Source organism: Neolamprologus multifasciatus, chromosome 18 (genome assembly GCF_963576455.1).
Source record: "Neolamprologus multifasciatus chromosome 18, fNeoMul1.2, whole genome shotgun sequence".
In the NCBI taxonomy this organism is placed as follows: Eukaryota; Metazoa; Chordata; class Actinopteri; order Cichliformes; family Cichlidae; genus Neolamprologus; species Neolamprologus multifasciatus.
The window spans coordinates 30,506,411-30,523,887 of record NC_140456.1 but is presented as its reverse complement, the minus strand read 5'-3'; the positions used below and the strand labels follow the sequence as shown (position 1 = coordinate 30,523,887).

Below are 17,477 nucleotides of genomic sequence, written 5' to 3'. Positions count from 1 at the left end.
TGGGTGTAAGCCTGCAGGCTCAGAAAATGTGACACACACACACTCACAGAAAGAAGACACAACTGTGTGAATACATTTTGACATAACAGGAATTGGCCAGAAATGTACATAAATACATCATAAAAAGAAAGGAATACACACACACACACAAACAAACACACACACCAGAGTCTAGAATAAGGCCAGAGAGACAAAAGTGGTGCATCCATCACAGCAGATCAAACTCAACCCAAGGCTAGAGGCGCGATGCTCTGCAGAGTTGTGCACACATACAGTGAAAAACAGCTGTACAATAAATATTTATCTTAGTTTCTCTCATAAAACTTTTATGAGACTTAAGTGGTATCTTAGTGTCATTTAGTATGAGTTCACAAGCAATGTAAGGCACACTTGATCTGGACTTATTTATTAGTATTATGTTGCAAGAGAAAAATGCAAGGAGCCACTGATAATAAACTATAGTGTGAGACACAAGAGATGTATAGAAACACAAACATGCATTTATTCTATATGGGACTACAAGACAATCTCCCTAAGTGCAAACTGAAGCCATTGTGAAAGAACTACAATTCATTGAAGGCTTGCTGAGTCAGTCCTCTGATACAAAATGAGCAAAAATAAATAATAAATGACAGAAAAAGAGCTAATATTTCCTTTTATAACAATGACACCAAGCAGCAGCCTCCAGGACTAAATAAATGTTGTAACGGCTGTAATTCCTCAAATGACCACCTGAGGCTAAATCTAAAAGCCAGTCAATTCCCATAGACTCCCATGTAAAGAAAGCCCAACTTAACGGCATTAACAAGCATGTTCCAAATTTCCAAATATAGCTTTGGCCTAAATAGATAGTTTGTATCTTCATAAATCCTTCATCTGGATAATGGCAAAAGCTTAAAGTTAAGGGTGTGGTTGCTCTGACTGACTCTTGTGCTGAAACAGGGAGATGTAATTGGTGGCCGCCTGCTAGGACTCACTTTCAGTAATTCAAGTCTCTGAACTAGCTTAAAGCACCTTGAAGCGACTGTTGTTGTGATTTGGAGTTATATAAATACAACTGAACTGAACTGGAGCTATCCTCAGTGTTTCAGCTATTGGAGCCCTTTGGATCATTTTAAATTACAATTATCTGACAAATTCTGTGATTTGTTATTTGCTACAATATGTCCAGTTCGTGCTTCAGTTTTGGTATTTTATTAGTCTGTAACTTAGGACTAATTAGCAGACATCCATGTCAAGTTGATGGATGCCTGCTTAAGCTTGTTAGTGTTAGCTGATAATGATAATTTAGCACTCCTCCTTGCTAGTCAAATGTGGAAACTCTAGCACAAATAACAACAACAACAATAATAATAATAATAACAATAATAATAACAACAACAACAACAATAATAATAATAATAATAATAAAGAAACATGTTTTTGGCCAAAATCCTAAGGCTAAAGCTTCAAAATATGGAATGCAAAGTGATGTCACACTGCTGCTTTCCATCTTTTATTTACAGTCTATACAGTAGCATGGGGTTTTATACAACATCTTTTTAAACTGTATTAAAGTTTTAAGTTATGATTCAACTCTCTAAACTGAACACTATGTCTGACAGATAAAAAGGTTTACTGTGTGATTCGCTGTATCAACAGCCATCCAAGAATTCTGAGCAGCAGTTTTATGAACGAAATTCAAGTTTGTTTGTTTTTTCCGATTGCTTAGCACTAATTAGTAGAAATGCATCTATGCAAGGCTCAAAAATGGGCATTTATAAACCACTGGATGATGTCCCTTTTATAAATAGTCTATGTACTGTATGGGGCATGGGTGTCCCGTACAACATAAAGAATATATAGGATGTTGACATGTCATTAAATGTGCGCCGAAAGAAGCCGACACTAAAATACTCTACCTACAGTTGCAGAAAAACTCGAGTCAGGCCCGTCTCCTGTGGGGGGGTTTTCTGCCCCAGAAAGCTGTACTATTATGGTTCATTCATTCACTAACTTTAGCCCAGAGCTGTACAAGTTTTTACTCCCTCTCACTTTCATTCTGTGCGTTTCTTCCGAAAAGAGAACACAAGAGAATATGGTGCTCCCAGTCCCAAACACTGTGTGACAACATCACAGCGGGGTGAGCAAATACTACTGAGCCATCTGTGAACTTCGAGCAAAAGTGTTCATGCAGGGAATGTTTGCACTGTTTTAATGTTAGAGTTAAGAAAAGAATATAGAACATATTTGGAGACGAATGCTTTTGTGGAAGACACGAAATTCTGCCAGAACTGAAAAGTGAACTGAGTGATGTGAGTTTAAAAGTAGGCTCTTATAAATATGTGGAATTCTGCCTTAGCTTTTACCAATTTTCAAGTATATCAATAATAAAGATAGGTAATGAAAGCACTATGCACTGTAATTCAAACATTTTATTGAATAATGAAGAAGCAAAAAGAGTCCTGATTGTCTGGAGCTCTTCCTACAAGGACAGATTTGACACAGCAGATTCCACAAATCCAAAGATTTGTCCAAAAACTAGTAGTATACACAGTATATATTGTGAAAATTCATCTTATGCACATATGTAGATACATCTGTGTAAATGGACCTGCGCCTGCATCTGTGCGCATGTGCCTGACTCCCGAGAGCCTAACATTTCATTTGGCGACTCAGTGGACTGGGACAAAGTACCGTCGAACCATCAATCCCCTCTTTGTTCCTAACCACCCAGGTGGGCTATCTTGCATCAGCACTTGCGTAGGTATGTGCACGAGTGTGTGTGGCTCTGTGCATGATCATGTCACCCACAGCCAAAACATTTACACCACAATACGAGATGTCAGGCTGCAGGCAACCCAACAATTAAACTCGGTAAATAAATAAGCTATCTATGAATTATGTATTCAGAAAGCGGGGCGAGGCGCTGTGATGTGAGGGCTGCAGGCAGATGATGCTCCCTGCCATATCGGGCTGAAAGGATTTCCTGTGAGTGAGGATTTTTGAGGAATAGAGTGATTTGAAAGCAGAGAGTGAACTATGTGATTTGTGTCGGTATGTTTGTGTGTGCACTCCTACTGAGGATTGTCAGTGGGGGAAATGGAGATTCGTCTGATGACTCAACCCCCGAAAGACAAACAGAAATACAGGCAGACACGGAGCGACAGGTAGAAACCTGCAGAGTAAACTGATAGAAAAGGAAGAAAGGAGGAAAAGAAGAAAGAGAATTTGAAACACACTGACAACGGCGCTGATTCACTGCATTAACTTTTCAGCAGGGCATCGCACAACTTCAGGCGGCTGATTAACAGCAAAACATTACAGCGTATTTATAGAAAAAAGGAATTCAGCAGCGCAAGCTCCAGTGTTGTACTGGTTAGCACCAGAGAAAAAAACCCAGCAACACGTGCGAAGCTGCCCACATCAAATTCAGCTGATGGGTGTAGCTCTTTGTATAGTAACTCATCAAGAATGTTTAAACACAGCAAACAGGGATGATGTTTGTCTCTTTAAAAGATTTAATGTTATCTGTTCTTTATGAAAGAGCAAACAATGAAGATGGAATCATGTCTCACACTACTGCGGTGTGGTAAAAAGAGCCTAGCATTAAATGCTCTATAAAAGTTATCATTTGGTCTGTTAAAACCATAAACTGTGTATAATAAATGGTGTCATTGTCTCATCACCCATAGATTATGCCTCTTATTCCTTGGCTTGACTACATTTTTTAGGGTTTACCATTAGGTGGTAACAGGTACTTTTTAGTACCTACTTAGACGGCATTACAAGCAAGCTCAGCCAATTTGAAAATGTGAAGTCAGACTACATGACACCGATTGGTCATTTAATGGCGTCATGGCAGCGACTCCTTCACAAAAAAACAAACCTTGGTGTTTTGAAGACAGGCGTGGATCAGACTGTGGAACCAATTTAAAAAGGCAATGGCAAAATCCTATGACCTCAAAAGTTGTTGGTCCTCACCGATGTGCTTTTACCCCAAGGGTTCTGGCCCCAGTGACCCCTAGGACGAGGTATGGTTTTTCCTCTATAATGGTACTGTGAATTGCATTTGGTCTAAGACTTTGGTGAGAGGCTGTGAGCAGGAATGGATATACTTGTATCCCCCAGGTTTGCCTTTGGATAAGGAAACAGATCCTGAGGGTCTTGACTGTTGACTGTGCTTACTTGCCAAATGACAGTTCAGAGTGCTCGGCTTTCCTGGCAGCTTTGCTTTCCTGAGTTGGGTGCCTGAAATTGAGCTATTTGGTTATCCCATTGTCCTACTGGAGGACTTTAATATGCACAATGATATCCTGACCTGGAGGAGTCTGATTGTGAGAAATGACCCGCCTCACCTGAGCCCGAATTCTGTTTTGTTGTTGGATTTCTGTGCTAACCACTGTTTGCCCATAACAAACACCGTGTTCAAACGTAAGGATGTTTATAAGGGGGCTCACGCCATTACTTGGGATCAGGTCACGAATGTAGTTAACCCTCTAAAGCCTAACCTTTAGACAGGTGTTTTGCTCTGTTTGACTCTGCATTTTTCAGTGATATCATTACAATAATCACACAGCAGTCCAGCGTGTTTAGTTCTCTGTGGTTTTTGTATTATTGTACTTGCGAGTTCAGTACATAGACTATTCTATGGTTTCTAGTTTTGATCCCTTGCCCTTCATGTTTCTCTGTGCCCCCTCTGTTCTGTGTAAGTCTATGTCTTTGCATGTTTGAGTTTCTTGTTTTCTGTCACTCTGTATTGTGAATTATGTTCTCATGGTTGGTCTTTTGTTACTCCTTCGAGTCTAGTTTCTTGTGTTCCAAGCTTAGTATTTCCCTCTGTGTATTTTGGTTATTAGACCTCTGGCTTATGTTTTATGTCTCTGTGTTTCTTAGTTGCTGTCTCCACTGTGCCAAGTTCGCGTCTGTGTCATACTTCCTGTTTTACTTTGAAGGTCCGTGTCTTATGTGAATGTGTCCTGCTTTGCTTCCTTGTCTCGTCAGTCCTGATTTCTCCCAGCTGTGCCCTCCTTCTGTGTCTCATTCCCCTCGTTACTTCCCAGTGTATTTAAACCCTGTGTTTCTCTGAGTCAGTGTTGCGTCATCCCTCATGCCGTGTGGATCTCCCTGTGTCTCCCTGTGAGTTTAGTGTGTTATTCCCCAGTTTTATTTAGTTTACTTTGTATGCTCGTTTTTCTGCGACCAGCAAATAAAGCTGTGGTTGTGAGTTCATCCCTCGAGTCTGTGAGTCCTGCATTTTGAGTCCTCATCTCCTGCCTGCCACACCGCGTTTCATGACAGGGATCTACTCTTGCAACAGAAAAAGCACCTTTGTGACATTGATAATTCTGATTTTAAGGCCAACATACCTCACTAACCCCTTTATCTCACTTTGTGGTAGACTACCACTCAGGACAGTACCATGGTAACCAAAACACTGCAATAGTTAGGAGGCATTTGTGTCTATATGATGCATCCATAAAGTTTGGATTCATCTTGACAATCTGGTCTAAAAAGTTATCGGTCCACTCTAAATCCAGATACGGAAATATCTAGCTTCAAACAAGAAAAACATGGCGAAGGCCAAAACAATAACATCAAGACTTTAAAAGGTATTGCAAGGCTATGTCTATCCTTTATATATCATTTATGGTTGAGAAGAAATCTATTGTATTTGATGAATGAGTTTTTTTGTGGCACAAACCCAGTTACACATTAAAGCAGTTGTAAGTTCTGTGTGTGCTTGGATATGTCTGGGTGACATCTTTGTAGTTTCAGTATAGGAAAAAAGTTAGAAGTTGAATTGATAGGAAGGAGAACAGAAACTGAGGCAGGGAGAAAATTAGAGAAAAAGTGTGTGTGTGTGTGTGTGTACGTTTGGGTTACGAAGATACTGTTAGTGTGCGTGAGGGTGTGATAGCATGGCTGACTGACTGGCCTATTGAAGCTGGACGAGATGAACGAAAGGTCAGGAGATGTCAGGCAAAGCTGAAAAGCACACATACAAACACACACAGTCCATCTTATCCATGTGACTGAGTATGGATCAGAGATTCTCAGTGAGCAGGAGAGCATGAAATAAAATGAGGCACTCTTAGGATCGGGTCAGATCCTGTCTCTTACAAATCTGTCTTCGTGTTAGCATGAATGTTTCCATAAATTACCAGAAGCCTAAGGGAGGAAGTGCGTTGGAGTACATAAGATGCTGTCTCTACAGTAACATGACTTGATTTGCCAGATTACGCTGGCGAACGGCTTGAAAAATCAGGTAAATGGAATTTGTTTGAATCTTTTAGAGTATAAAGATACGTTTAATGAGCGTTTCCTCATCTATGTCACTACAGATAGCATCAGTGCAACAAATTATTTGATCTCTTTTTCATTTTCATGTAAATTCTATTTTCATGCCTTCAAAAATCAAATAGTTTTCATTACTGAAGCTGATTTTGTAGAAGACGAGAAGGAAAGTATTAACTCTGAAAATTATGATGAAAAATCTTAATGATGACTTTATATGGTCAGGCGAAAAGGAAACTTTTGACTGGAGTCTAACCAGTATGTGAAAACTAATTACACCACATCAGTCAGTCATTTGTAGGACCATCTTTAGCACCAATAATTTGGAATCAGTGTTTTCTATCTGATTTTATTTGTCTCTCTAACCTTAACACTGTAGAAGAGGATTGTGGGTATTCGTTTATGGACAATATTTCAATCAGGTTGTGATATGGATTTTGACAGGACCATTGCAACACCTTGATTAGCTGCTGTATTTTGGATCATTGTCCTGTTGTATGACCTAATATTAGCTGTCAGAAAGAAGGCTTTGCATTTGACTCTAGAATACTTTGGGTATACAGTGGAGTTTGAGGTCTAATCACGTCCTGTGGCTGCAAAACAAGCCAAATTCTTACCCCTCCACCACTGTGCTGTTTGTGTTTGACGAGTTTGTGTTGATATGGTGCTTGGTGTTGGCCAAACATGCAACACCAAGCACCATATGATCAAATTTGACCAATTTCATCTTGTCTGCCCAAAGGACATGTTCTGTTCCAGAAGTTGTGTGTTCAGATGCAAATAAGCCTGCCTGATGTGTTTTTATAAGAGCAGAGGCTTTCTTTGGCAGCTGTAACATTACATCACTGACTACCAATGATTCAATTTAATTCAGTTTTATTCACAACAACAGTTGCCTCAAGGCCATTTGGATTGTAAGGTAAAGACCCTACTGTTAAGAATACAGTTAATATTTGTTCCTTAATGATAACTGATTGGACTACAGTGCCACACACCAACACAATTCTACATCCTAATGAGGACACACAAGATCTTTGTTTTAATTTTTAATTCTGAAAACTAAGCAGACAAAATAAACCAAAAATTAAAACCAGCCCCAAGAGACTTCAAAGTGATAAGAGTAAACATCTACAGGTAGAAATGATGCTTCAAAGCTACGAGCCTGACCGCTCATCACTGCCTTTGTTACTAGTTAGGCTCTGGCTGCTGGGCTGGGGTTCAGCATACTGTCAGCGTTAACATCACTCTCGGCTCTTTGCTAGCTTTGTGTTAGCATGCTGTCTGTGTCTGCAGAGAGTTAAAAATTCTGTTAGCAGTATAATACAGTTATCCAGTTTGCACTTTACCATCGTGCTCTTGTCCTTTTGTGCTACAAAAACATTTTCCGTACCTTCAACCCTCAAAAGTTGTAAACTGCCCTTTCCTTCTCCCAGCATATAAACTCATATATGATGATTGTAGTGTAGCTGATGTGTGCAGGAAGAAAAGGGCACGTTTATCTTTTTCTTTTTATACTCTTTTTATTATTATTATTATTATTATTATTATGTTCCTACTATGACTGTTGCCTACCAGCTAGAAAGAAAGAAAGATTCAAGATCATTTATTTCTCAAGATCTTCTATTGGTCACGTGCATAGTTATACAAGTATAACATGCAGTGGCATACAGTTGTCACAAACTGTGGTAAATGGATTCGTGTTTATGACAGTTTCAGTTTTAATGTTTGAAAACCTGAGGCTTCCAAAGTCTCAAACCAAAGAATTGACATTTAATTTAACATTTAACCTTTTTCAAAATTAATAGTTCTACAGTGCTGTGAAAAAGTAATTGCTCCCTAAACCTAATTACCAGCTGTGCCACGCTTGGCAACATGAACTGCAATCAAGTGATCAATAACTGTCAATAAGTCTTTCACATCACTGTGGAAGAATTTTGACCCACTCTTCCTTGCAGAATTGTTTTATTTCAGCCATACTGGATGGTTTTTGAGCATTTGTCAAATCTCTTTCTCATTCTTGAATCATGAACACTGTGGCGAGTCAGGCCTGCAGTTCTATAGATGTTGTTCTGGGTTCTTTTGTAACCTCCTGGAGGAGGGAATGTGCTCTTTAAGGTATTTTTGGTAGGATGACCACTCCTGGAAAGGTAGTCTTCTCCCTTGTGGATAATGGCTCTTACTGGAGTCCCAAACATCTGGAGATTCTTATGATTGTGGGATGATGCTGTTTTTTTTAAGATCTTTACTACTTTACGTTGACAGTTTTTATTTAAATGATTTCTTGATTTAACAGGTCTGGCAGTTATTATTGGCAGCCTCGCCTCTGTCAGTGCGCCCCAGGGCAGCTGTGGCTACAATGTAGCTTGCCATCGCCAGTGTGTGAATGTGTGTGTGAATGGGTGAATGACTGAATGTAGTGTAAAGCGCTTTGGGGTCCTTAAGGACTAGAAAAGCGCTATACAAATGCAGGCCATTTACCATTTACCATTTATTAGACCTAGAAGTGGCTAATGAAGTTAAACTCAGCTTTCCAAAAGAGTTTGGTTAATTACAATTCATTCATAATTTAAGGGGGTATGTTTTTTTACGCTGCAAACATACAAGTGTGACAAATATGCAACTCTTCACAGCACAGAATACACATTATAAACTGCTGCAACTTTTGAGTTCAGCTTAGAGTGAGATTTGTGTCGGGTTCACTTCGTATCCTGTTCAAAACACAATATTTCTGCTACATTAGAAACCTTGGTTTTTTGCTTATGTGCAGCCAGTGATGTTTACTGATCCAGTCTTTTCTGTTTTCACTGGCACAGGCTCATGTTCCATAGAACATGAGCCTATGGACTCATGTTCTCAATTCCATTGGTTCATTAATTCACTGGGCTCATTTCATTTTGACATGATTCAACATAACACAATAAAACTACTAATCTGTTGATTCGTCTCCTCAAACATATACAGTAAATAAAGTCTAGTCTAGTTCAGTGAGCTTAGTTTGTGAATTTGAATCCTTTATAAGGGATTTTCCAAGAGCAGCATTAAACTCTTGTATTGGTTTGGACAATAACACCCTGACTGGCACTGATAAGAAAATCACTGGCACTTCACATTCTGAAGAGTGAGCTAATGTTGTCTGTGTCAGTACTGTTAGTTGATTTTGCATATCTGGTTAGTACATTAGTTTATGAAATATGTTCTTAAGTGAAACATAGTTGCACATTATTAAATGGATCGACAGCCCTCTTTAAAAGGAGACGTGAAAAAACAAAAGTGCTTGGACAACTCATAAAACCACACAGGCTAGCAGGGATATTTATAAGCACTTGTTGGAAATTGAATATTTTTGGCTTTTGGCTTCACTGAGTTCAAGATTAATGGTGGTGCTTCAGTAATTTTCAGGAATAAAGGAAAACTCATGTATTCAGGAAAACAGATCTGTTTGCATTCCAGAGATGAAAAGATCAGCACCATTAAAACAAAATACAAAAACAGGTGCGAAAATGAAAACCGGGCAAGCCACGTGAATACAGTTGACACAAAGTCAGTTCAGAGATGATTCAGACAGACAATGGAGACAAATGAACGGCCAAATAAACTAACAGATAGATAAACTCATGAAGGTATGGATGGAGACATGAAAAGCCAATGGAGAGAATGAGGAATGTTGACAATGTAAAAGAGGCTCTGATAGCCAAATACCTACAAATTGCACGCAAAGCAATCGATATTTGGTTAGCGATATCATTTTCTTGTCTTTCTTTGCTCATGTTATGTGATGACGTGATTAAATCCTGATCTGCTCTCCAATTTAGAACCCAAGTAACACTAAGAATAAAAGCGATTCCTGCTTAATGCAGTGCTAAATGGGTGACAATGCATATATGAAATGTTGTCATGCTGCCATTAACATTAACATCTGTTTCTGATAGTGGTGCCATATAGAGAGGATGGAAAGATTCAGTGAATGAGACAAAGGTAAGATAGACAGAATGTACAATAGTATAAATAAATAGTTGGATTACTTTGTCATTCTTTGCTCGGCTTGATTTTGATTCCACACAAGGAATTCGGGGTCGTACCTATCGAGGGGGGACAGGCAGAGAGAAACAAGAGAGAGGTATATGTCGACTGTCTGGTAACAAATTATTCAATACCTGTTATAATAGCGATAATTAATAGTAATCAATAGAAATCAAAATTGTAGCCAGTAGACTCATCTTTCTCTCTTAACATTTTGTTATCAGGCAATAGAGGATGTGGGCAGGGTGGAGAACATGCACTTGGAGCAGATGGTTGGGAAATGGCGAGTATGTCAGGTAAAGAGAGGGTCTCCAGACAAAAGAAACAAGGTAAGCCCTTGTTGCTTTCAGAAATTTAGCTATTGGTGGTTGCATAAATACTGTATAGCTTAAGGGTTTAAATAATTTTTAGGTCAACTTAGCTGTTGAATGATGGCAGATTCATTAAAGCTAAGCAGGACTGGTTACACAGTAGCTAACGAGTGAGAAAATGACAAGCATTCCGGAGCCTGTTCCGTGTAAGCTGGGTTTATTTAGTTAGATTTAAATGAGATGTTAAACATATGCTTTGTATTTTGGGTAACTATGTCAGCTTATGGAAGTGCTACATATTTTACTTTTGAAGGCTATTGCTCATGAAAATCAGAAATACAGTTAGAATATTTCCAACGATTAATCCAAAAAACGATTTACAATACAGAAATGTCAAACTTCTTAAAAGCATCTTTATTTATTTAGTCAATACTTGGTTTTGGCTCCTTTCCCATGAATTACTTTATCAGTGTGGCGTAGCATGGATGTAAGCTTGTGGCACTGCTGAGGGACTGTTGAAGCTCAGGTTGCTTTGGCAGTGGCCTTCTGCTCATCTGTAGCATCTCCATAAAGCTTGTCAACAGATGAAAGAACAAAGTGCTCCAAAATCTCCTGGTAGATGGCTATGTTGACTTTGGACTTGATAAAACACAGTGGACCAACCCAACCGTAGCACCAGCAGATGACATGGCATCCCAGATGATCACAGACTGCCGAAACTTCACACTGAACTTTAAACACCACTCTTTCTCCAGACTCTAGGACCTCAACAGATCTAGAATCCAGTTCTTTTTCTGCATAGCTCTAGTAGCTTGAAGATGTCTTTCCATGTTGGCTCTTGATGCACTGAAACCTGTTGAATTGACTCCTTGTGAAGTTCTTCAAATTTCTTGAATCTTTGAAGCTCTTTTCTTGACAATCCTCTTATAGCTGCAGGCATCTCTGCTGATTGTGCATTGTGCAGCTAGTCCTAACACACTTTCCACTCCCAGTCAGCTTTCCATTAATACACTTCAATACAGCACTCTGAACAGCCAGCCTTTTCAGCAATGACCTTCTGCGGTGTACCCTCCAAGTCGAGGTTGTCGATCATTAGAACAACTGTTATGTCAGCAGTCTCCCCGGTGATCGTAATTGTCTTTACTGAAGTAGAACGAGACATACACAGTATTTATACTGTTTGAATTATGTACTCAGCTCAAAGTAGTCTTAGAATTTCAGGTACTGAATTTCTGGTTTTCATGAGCTATAACCTTCAGTGCTGGAACTTTAAAGACAAAGGGTTTACCAGTCAAAGTTTGGACACACCTTCTCATTTAATGTTTGTTTTGTTGTTGTTTTTTTACATTTTCATAACTATTTACAACATCCTCACTGAAAGCATCAAAACTATGAATGAACATATATGAATTTATGTAGTAAACAAAAAAGTGTGAAAGTTTAAAACACGTTTTATATTTTAGATTCTTCAAAATAGCCACCCTTTGCTTTGATTACTGCTTTGCACACCCTTGGCCTTCTCTCGATGCAGCACTCCATCACTTTCCTTATTGGTCAAACAGCCCTTACGCAACCTGTTGAAGAAACAATGGTCCAACTAAACGCAAACAGGATGGGATGGCATGTTCCTGCAGGATGCTGTGTTAGCCATGCTGGCTCAGTGTGCACTCAATTTTGAATAAATCCCCAAAAGTGTCACCAGCAAAACATCCCCACACCATCACAACTCCTCCTCCACGCTTCACAGTGGGAACCATGCATGTAGAAACCGTCCGTTCACCTTTTCTGCATCGCACAAAGACATAGCGGGCGGAACCAAAGATCAGACCAAAGCACAGATTTCCACTGGTCTAATTGTCCATTCCTTGTTTTTCTTGGCCCAAACAAATCTCTTCTGCTTGTTGCTTTTCCTTAGTAGTGTTTTCTTAGCAGCTATTTGACCATAAAGGCCTGATTCGCACAGGCTCCTCTGAACAGTTGATGTAGAGATGCGTCTGCTACTGGAACTCTGTGCTGCATTTATCTCGGTTCTAATCCTAGGTGATGGCAACTTGTGATTTTTGAAGCTGACGACTTGAATGAATTTATCCTCAGAAGCAGAAGCAACTCTTGGCCGGTCTTTCTTGTGCATGGTCCTCATGTGAGCCAGTTTCGTCATAGTGCTTGATGGTTTTTGCAACTGAACTTGGACACACATTGAAAATTTTAGCAATTTTCCAGACTGACTGACCTTCAGTAATGTAATGATGGACTGTCGTTTCTCTTTACTTAGCTGACAAGGCATTGAAAACCATTTCAGGTGACTACATCTTGAAGCTCAATGACAGAAGGCCAAGGGTTTGCAGTGCAACGCAAAGGGTGGCTACTTTTAAGAATCTACAATATAAAACAGTTTTTTTAAATCAATTTTTTCTTTGCTACATAATTCCATACATCTTGGTTCATATGTTTGATGTCATCAGTTATGGATCTACAATGGAGAAAGTAGTAAAAATAAAGAAAAAACATTAATTGAGAAGGTGTGCCCAAACTTTTGAATGGTAGTAAATGTATATATACATACATTTACACAGTATTTTAAAGTTTACCTTTTTGAAATAAATAACAAAATAATTTTTTTTCACAATATTTTTGAGACATCAGTAGATGCATAAACTCTGTGTTCGCAAAACATGTAGGAACAATCCAGCATGTATGACTGTAGCGTGTGTGCACTTATAGGCTGTGCTGACCAATGGACCAATCTCCCAGAACCTGGACAGGTTAAATGAATAAGTCTGCTTCTACTCAATATTTCCCTCACTGCCAATGAATCCCACACAAAAGGCAAAAAGCAGAAAACCTATGCTCTGGTATATCTTCTTTTTGGCCACAATGAGATTTTTTTCCTGTGTGATAGGGTGTTCTCCAAGACCTATTAAAAACCTCGGACCTATTATCCTTCATGACTTAGGGGCTGTATTGGGCACTATCCTTCAGTGTTCTAAATACTTCTGCACCTATTAATAGAAAATACTGCTTACTAGAAGCTACAGTCCCTAGCTGCTTCAAGAAAAATAGTGGGCCTCAATTTGTTTTATCTTCAAAGATCTGAAAGTCTTTATTGTGTTCAGCTGCTGAGCGTGTCAAAGAAAATGTAGAGAAGTCAGACGGTACAAACAAACAGTTTGAGCCTTTTTGAATGGGATTTCTTGAGAGTAAGAAAGATGTAGCATAACACCGGACCCTCCCTTTAACAAGCTACTCGTATGACTTTAGATGCCGCTTACATCTGCATGTCGTGTGCATGTCGTGAGCGTAAAGCAAAATGCCATGCATCAAAAGTCCGCCCTTTAAATGTAGCAGTGCAGATGTGTTGAAGGTACACAACGATGATGCCAGAGCTAAAGAGTGACCAAACAAATGACGTGAGTGCAATGTGCACACAGAAATAAACACTTGGACGATGGGTGAATGTAAGAGCAATGACGACAACAACAGCAAAGAGAGCTAATGAACCAAAAGATAGTTTTGAGTTTCTAAATCTCACAATAAGCAATTCAAGAGAAAGTGAGCTCCTCATTAGAGAAATCAAATTTGTGGAAAAATAAACATATCCACTGCCTGTACCTGAACTAACATATCCCAAACAGACAGTTCAGCTTTAATTAGGCTACTTCTATTTCTGACAGCTAGTCTGTGCAGCCATTACAAAGAAGAGGCTAAAAAATAAAAGAGAAATCCAAGACAGTATTGGAATAGTATTTCAAACTTCATTTTAACTAGGACAAAAGAGTGATAAAAACAGCTTTTACACTGTCTCTTTATGTCTCTCTAACTCTTTTTTTTAATGTGTCACTCTCTCTCTCTCAGACATCCACACTCATACAGAGATATCTCCTGGTCTAGAAGACGACTTCATGCAGACTTTCCGCATTAACTTTGTCTACCTGCTGCACAGAACGTGACTGATTGCCACTGACAGAGAGCCACTCCACTCCTAACAGCAACAGCAAACTCTTAAATTGGACCTAGAGGTGTGCACAGGCATTGGTACAACAGTGTGAACACACCCCAACACCAGGCAAACTAGAGAGGACAGTGAAAGATGCGGTGTGATGTGTGCCTCATACTAAAGCCCAGATTCAGCCAGTCTTTTTCTGCACTCCACCGTCAAATCCTGACAGTCAATTATGTGCTGATGTGCTGCAAACTGTGGGTGTCGCCATGTCGCACTTCCAGCTCTGACACCACGTTTGCGGTTTTCAATCAAACTCTTTTCTTCATTAAAAAAAGCTCAATGTTGCTCAGGTTAACGATACTATTGATATTTCCTTTAATAATTCATGTTTCACTTGGTGAATCTGGCCCTCAGTAAGTTTAGTGAAAAGTGGAAAGGGAGCAGAACGAAGGGTCTCATTAATAAGCCAGAGCTGATTCGAAGTGAAAATGGCCGTCTTTTCTCACCTTGGGTCCTTCTGGATGCTGTCCACTGATGGGGATCGGCCCAGTGCCGCCTCAGGGGGGAGGGCGGGGCCTGACTTGCTGTAAGGCGACTCGGTCGACGGACAGAACTGCAGAGTGCGGTACGGATTGGCGTAGTCGGCTGCCCCGCCTCCCGTGGCAAAGCTGCCTCTCTGGAAGGTGGCGGTGGCGCTCTGGCTTCCCGTTCGCTGTAAGGGGATTGGGTCGACACCGGGGGAGGGTGGGGCTAAAGTGGAAAGAGGAGCGTAGGGACAGAGCAGATAATTGAGGACCTCTTGGTACAACTGGTTCACCACTGGGATTTGATATAGACGAGGAGGGCAGGGAGCAGGGGATCGCAACCAAACATGAGCACCAACACAAGGATGTACAAACACACATACGCACACAAGACCAGCACCAATGGAAGAAAGTGACACAGAAAAATAAGTGGAAGGAAAAGAATAAAAAAAGCAAAAGTCATTAAAAAAATAAAGAAAACAAACAGAAATAATGAAGCAGATAAGAAAATCGGAAACACACATGAAACATGCATGCACCAAACCTCCCGCCTTCCCTTTAAAGCATAGCCAGATTGCACCAGTCATTAGATCACTATTCTGTCATCATGTCCTGCAGTGCACTCACCCACCAACCACAGCAATATTGGCTACCAGGAGATAAACGGTCCCCTTTTAGAGATCTACAAAATCTGTGTGGCTTAGAAGGAAAAGGGTGGTTGCATCCTGTTGGAAACTTAATATTTTACACTTCTTTGTTAAGATTTAGGCACTCAAAATTTACTATGGACACGGTACTGAAATTAGCTCCTAATGTTTAAGAAAGCCTATATTCATAAGGGTAATCTGCACAGCAGCAAGAAAACTATATAAATGCACACATATTAGACTTTTAGCTTTCTTTGTCTTTTGTTTAAAAAATATGTTAATTTTACAATTTTTAGCTTTAGAAGTGCTGGTATAGGAGTTTGTTAGCTTTGGAGAGATCCAAGCTAGCTGTTTTCCAATGCGTCAAGAACAGCTTTGAGCTAATTTGAAGCTAATTTGATGCTTGCTGTAGCTTCATATTTATTGTATGGAAGGCAGAGTGGCAACAAAGAGTTTGGCTGTTCATACTATTGAATACATTTGCAGTTTGTCAGATTAGCTCTAATAAATTCCCCATAGCGAGGGTCTGTAGCCTCAGGGCTGTTGCACACTTTGTGCAAAAACAACAAAACACTTTAACGCAGACCAGCGAAGGCCATTTGCCATGTTTTACACACACACATGAATTATCTTCTCGTTAAACAGCAGTTTGGGAACCATTTGTCTTGAGCCTGCCCTGAGGGAGGTCTGCTGGGTCATTTCTTTGTGTGCGTATGTGCGCAACTTGATAACTACAGGGACCTTGTCAAGCCCTGAGGAAATTCACCTGTGATGTGAAATTTCCAAGTCTGCTCATCATATTGATGCTCTTTGAATTGACCTTGAAACATAGTCAGGCTTCAACAGAAGAAAAAAAACAGGTATCTGAAAAACAGTGTGGCGTTTGGCTGCTGTCGGGACTCTCATTCATACGCGCGCAGCTGAAGATGATGACCAAGCTATTTCGATGCATCAAAGCAGTTTATGCGTGTGTACGGGGAGGCAGCGTGACAGAAGTGACCTCAGATCTTTTAATTAGCCGAGTGAAACTATATTTTGGAAGGAAACTGACAGTAATTTTTCCTCTTTTTGCTGTGCACATCTCTTTATGGAAACGTTCACAGTTGAGACGACCGAACTGGCAGCACAGTATCAACAACATTTTAGGACATGGTTGATTTGCTTTGATTTCAAAGCACCCAAGCTAACGCCCATGGGATTAATTGAGATTAATTTTCAGCCTTGAAACTAATTAGTTAACAGACTGTGACTGAGAGACAAATTGCCATTGAGACCCCAATTGGATTTGCCTACCTGATCTGGGAAAAAAGCGCTGCACGATCAGATGGAACCAGGAAATCTCTTATGTACATCAGCCTTTAATATAACAGCACACCATTACAAAACACCTGCCTTCTGAGAGGCACCAGGCTGTGCCTTTTTCCTGCTCTCTTTGTGAGGATTTTACAGACCTGTTCCTTTATAAAAGATATTTTCTCTCATAGTTACTCACTGATTTTTAAATCTAGATGATTCCCTGGGTGATTTACACACTGCAGTTATTTATGGTCATGGACTTGTTTGAAGACGTTTTGGTGGCCGTCTTCGCAGCCACGGTATAATCAAGCCCAAGTGTTACTGCAGGTTCAAATAAGTCATTTACTAATTGCCGGTTGTTACTACAGGCTAAAAGAAACGAAGTCTCAGCTCACAGCGGGTGCTGCAGTTATTCCACACTACAATTACTCCAAGTTAGAACACTTGGAAGAGACGCACAGCT

At 39.9% G+C, this 17,477-nt stretch overlaps 1 protein-coding gene and 1 long non-coding RNA gene across 6 annotated transcripts in view; one reads left to right on the top strand and one right to left on the bottom strand.

The window, feature by feature from the left end:
• The window catches only part of ctnnd2b (catenin (cadherin-associated protein), delta 2b), a 206,509-nt gene that overhangs the window by 66,065 nt on the left and 122,967 nt on the right, over positions 1-17,477 (bottom strand). For 3 of the 5 annotated variants that reach the window (XM_085142180.1, XM_085142181.1, XM_085142182.1), the window contains 2 exons: positions 15,054-15,366; positions 10,299-10,355 (listed from right to left, as the gene is read on the bottom strand). In XM_085142180.1, the coding sequence (XP_084998306.1) occupies positions 10,299-10,355; positions 15,054-15,366 (370 nt within the window). The remainder of the gene's footprint in view (positions 1-10,298; positions 10,356-15,053; positions 15,367-17,477) is intronic. The other 2 variants (XM_085142179.1, XM_085142177.1) reach the window with 1 other exon arrangement.
• On the top strand, positions 9,112-15,529 carry LOC146498354 (uncharacterized). The gene is made up of 2 exons (XR_014870982.1): positions 9,112-10,393; positions 10,521-15,529. It is a non-coding gene; the product is annotated as an uncharacterized LOC146498354 (long non-coding RNA).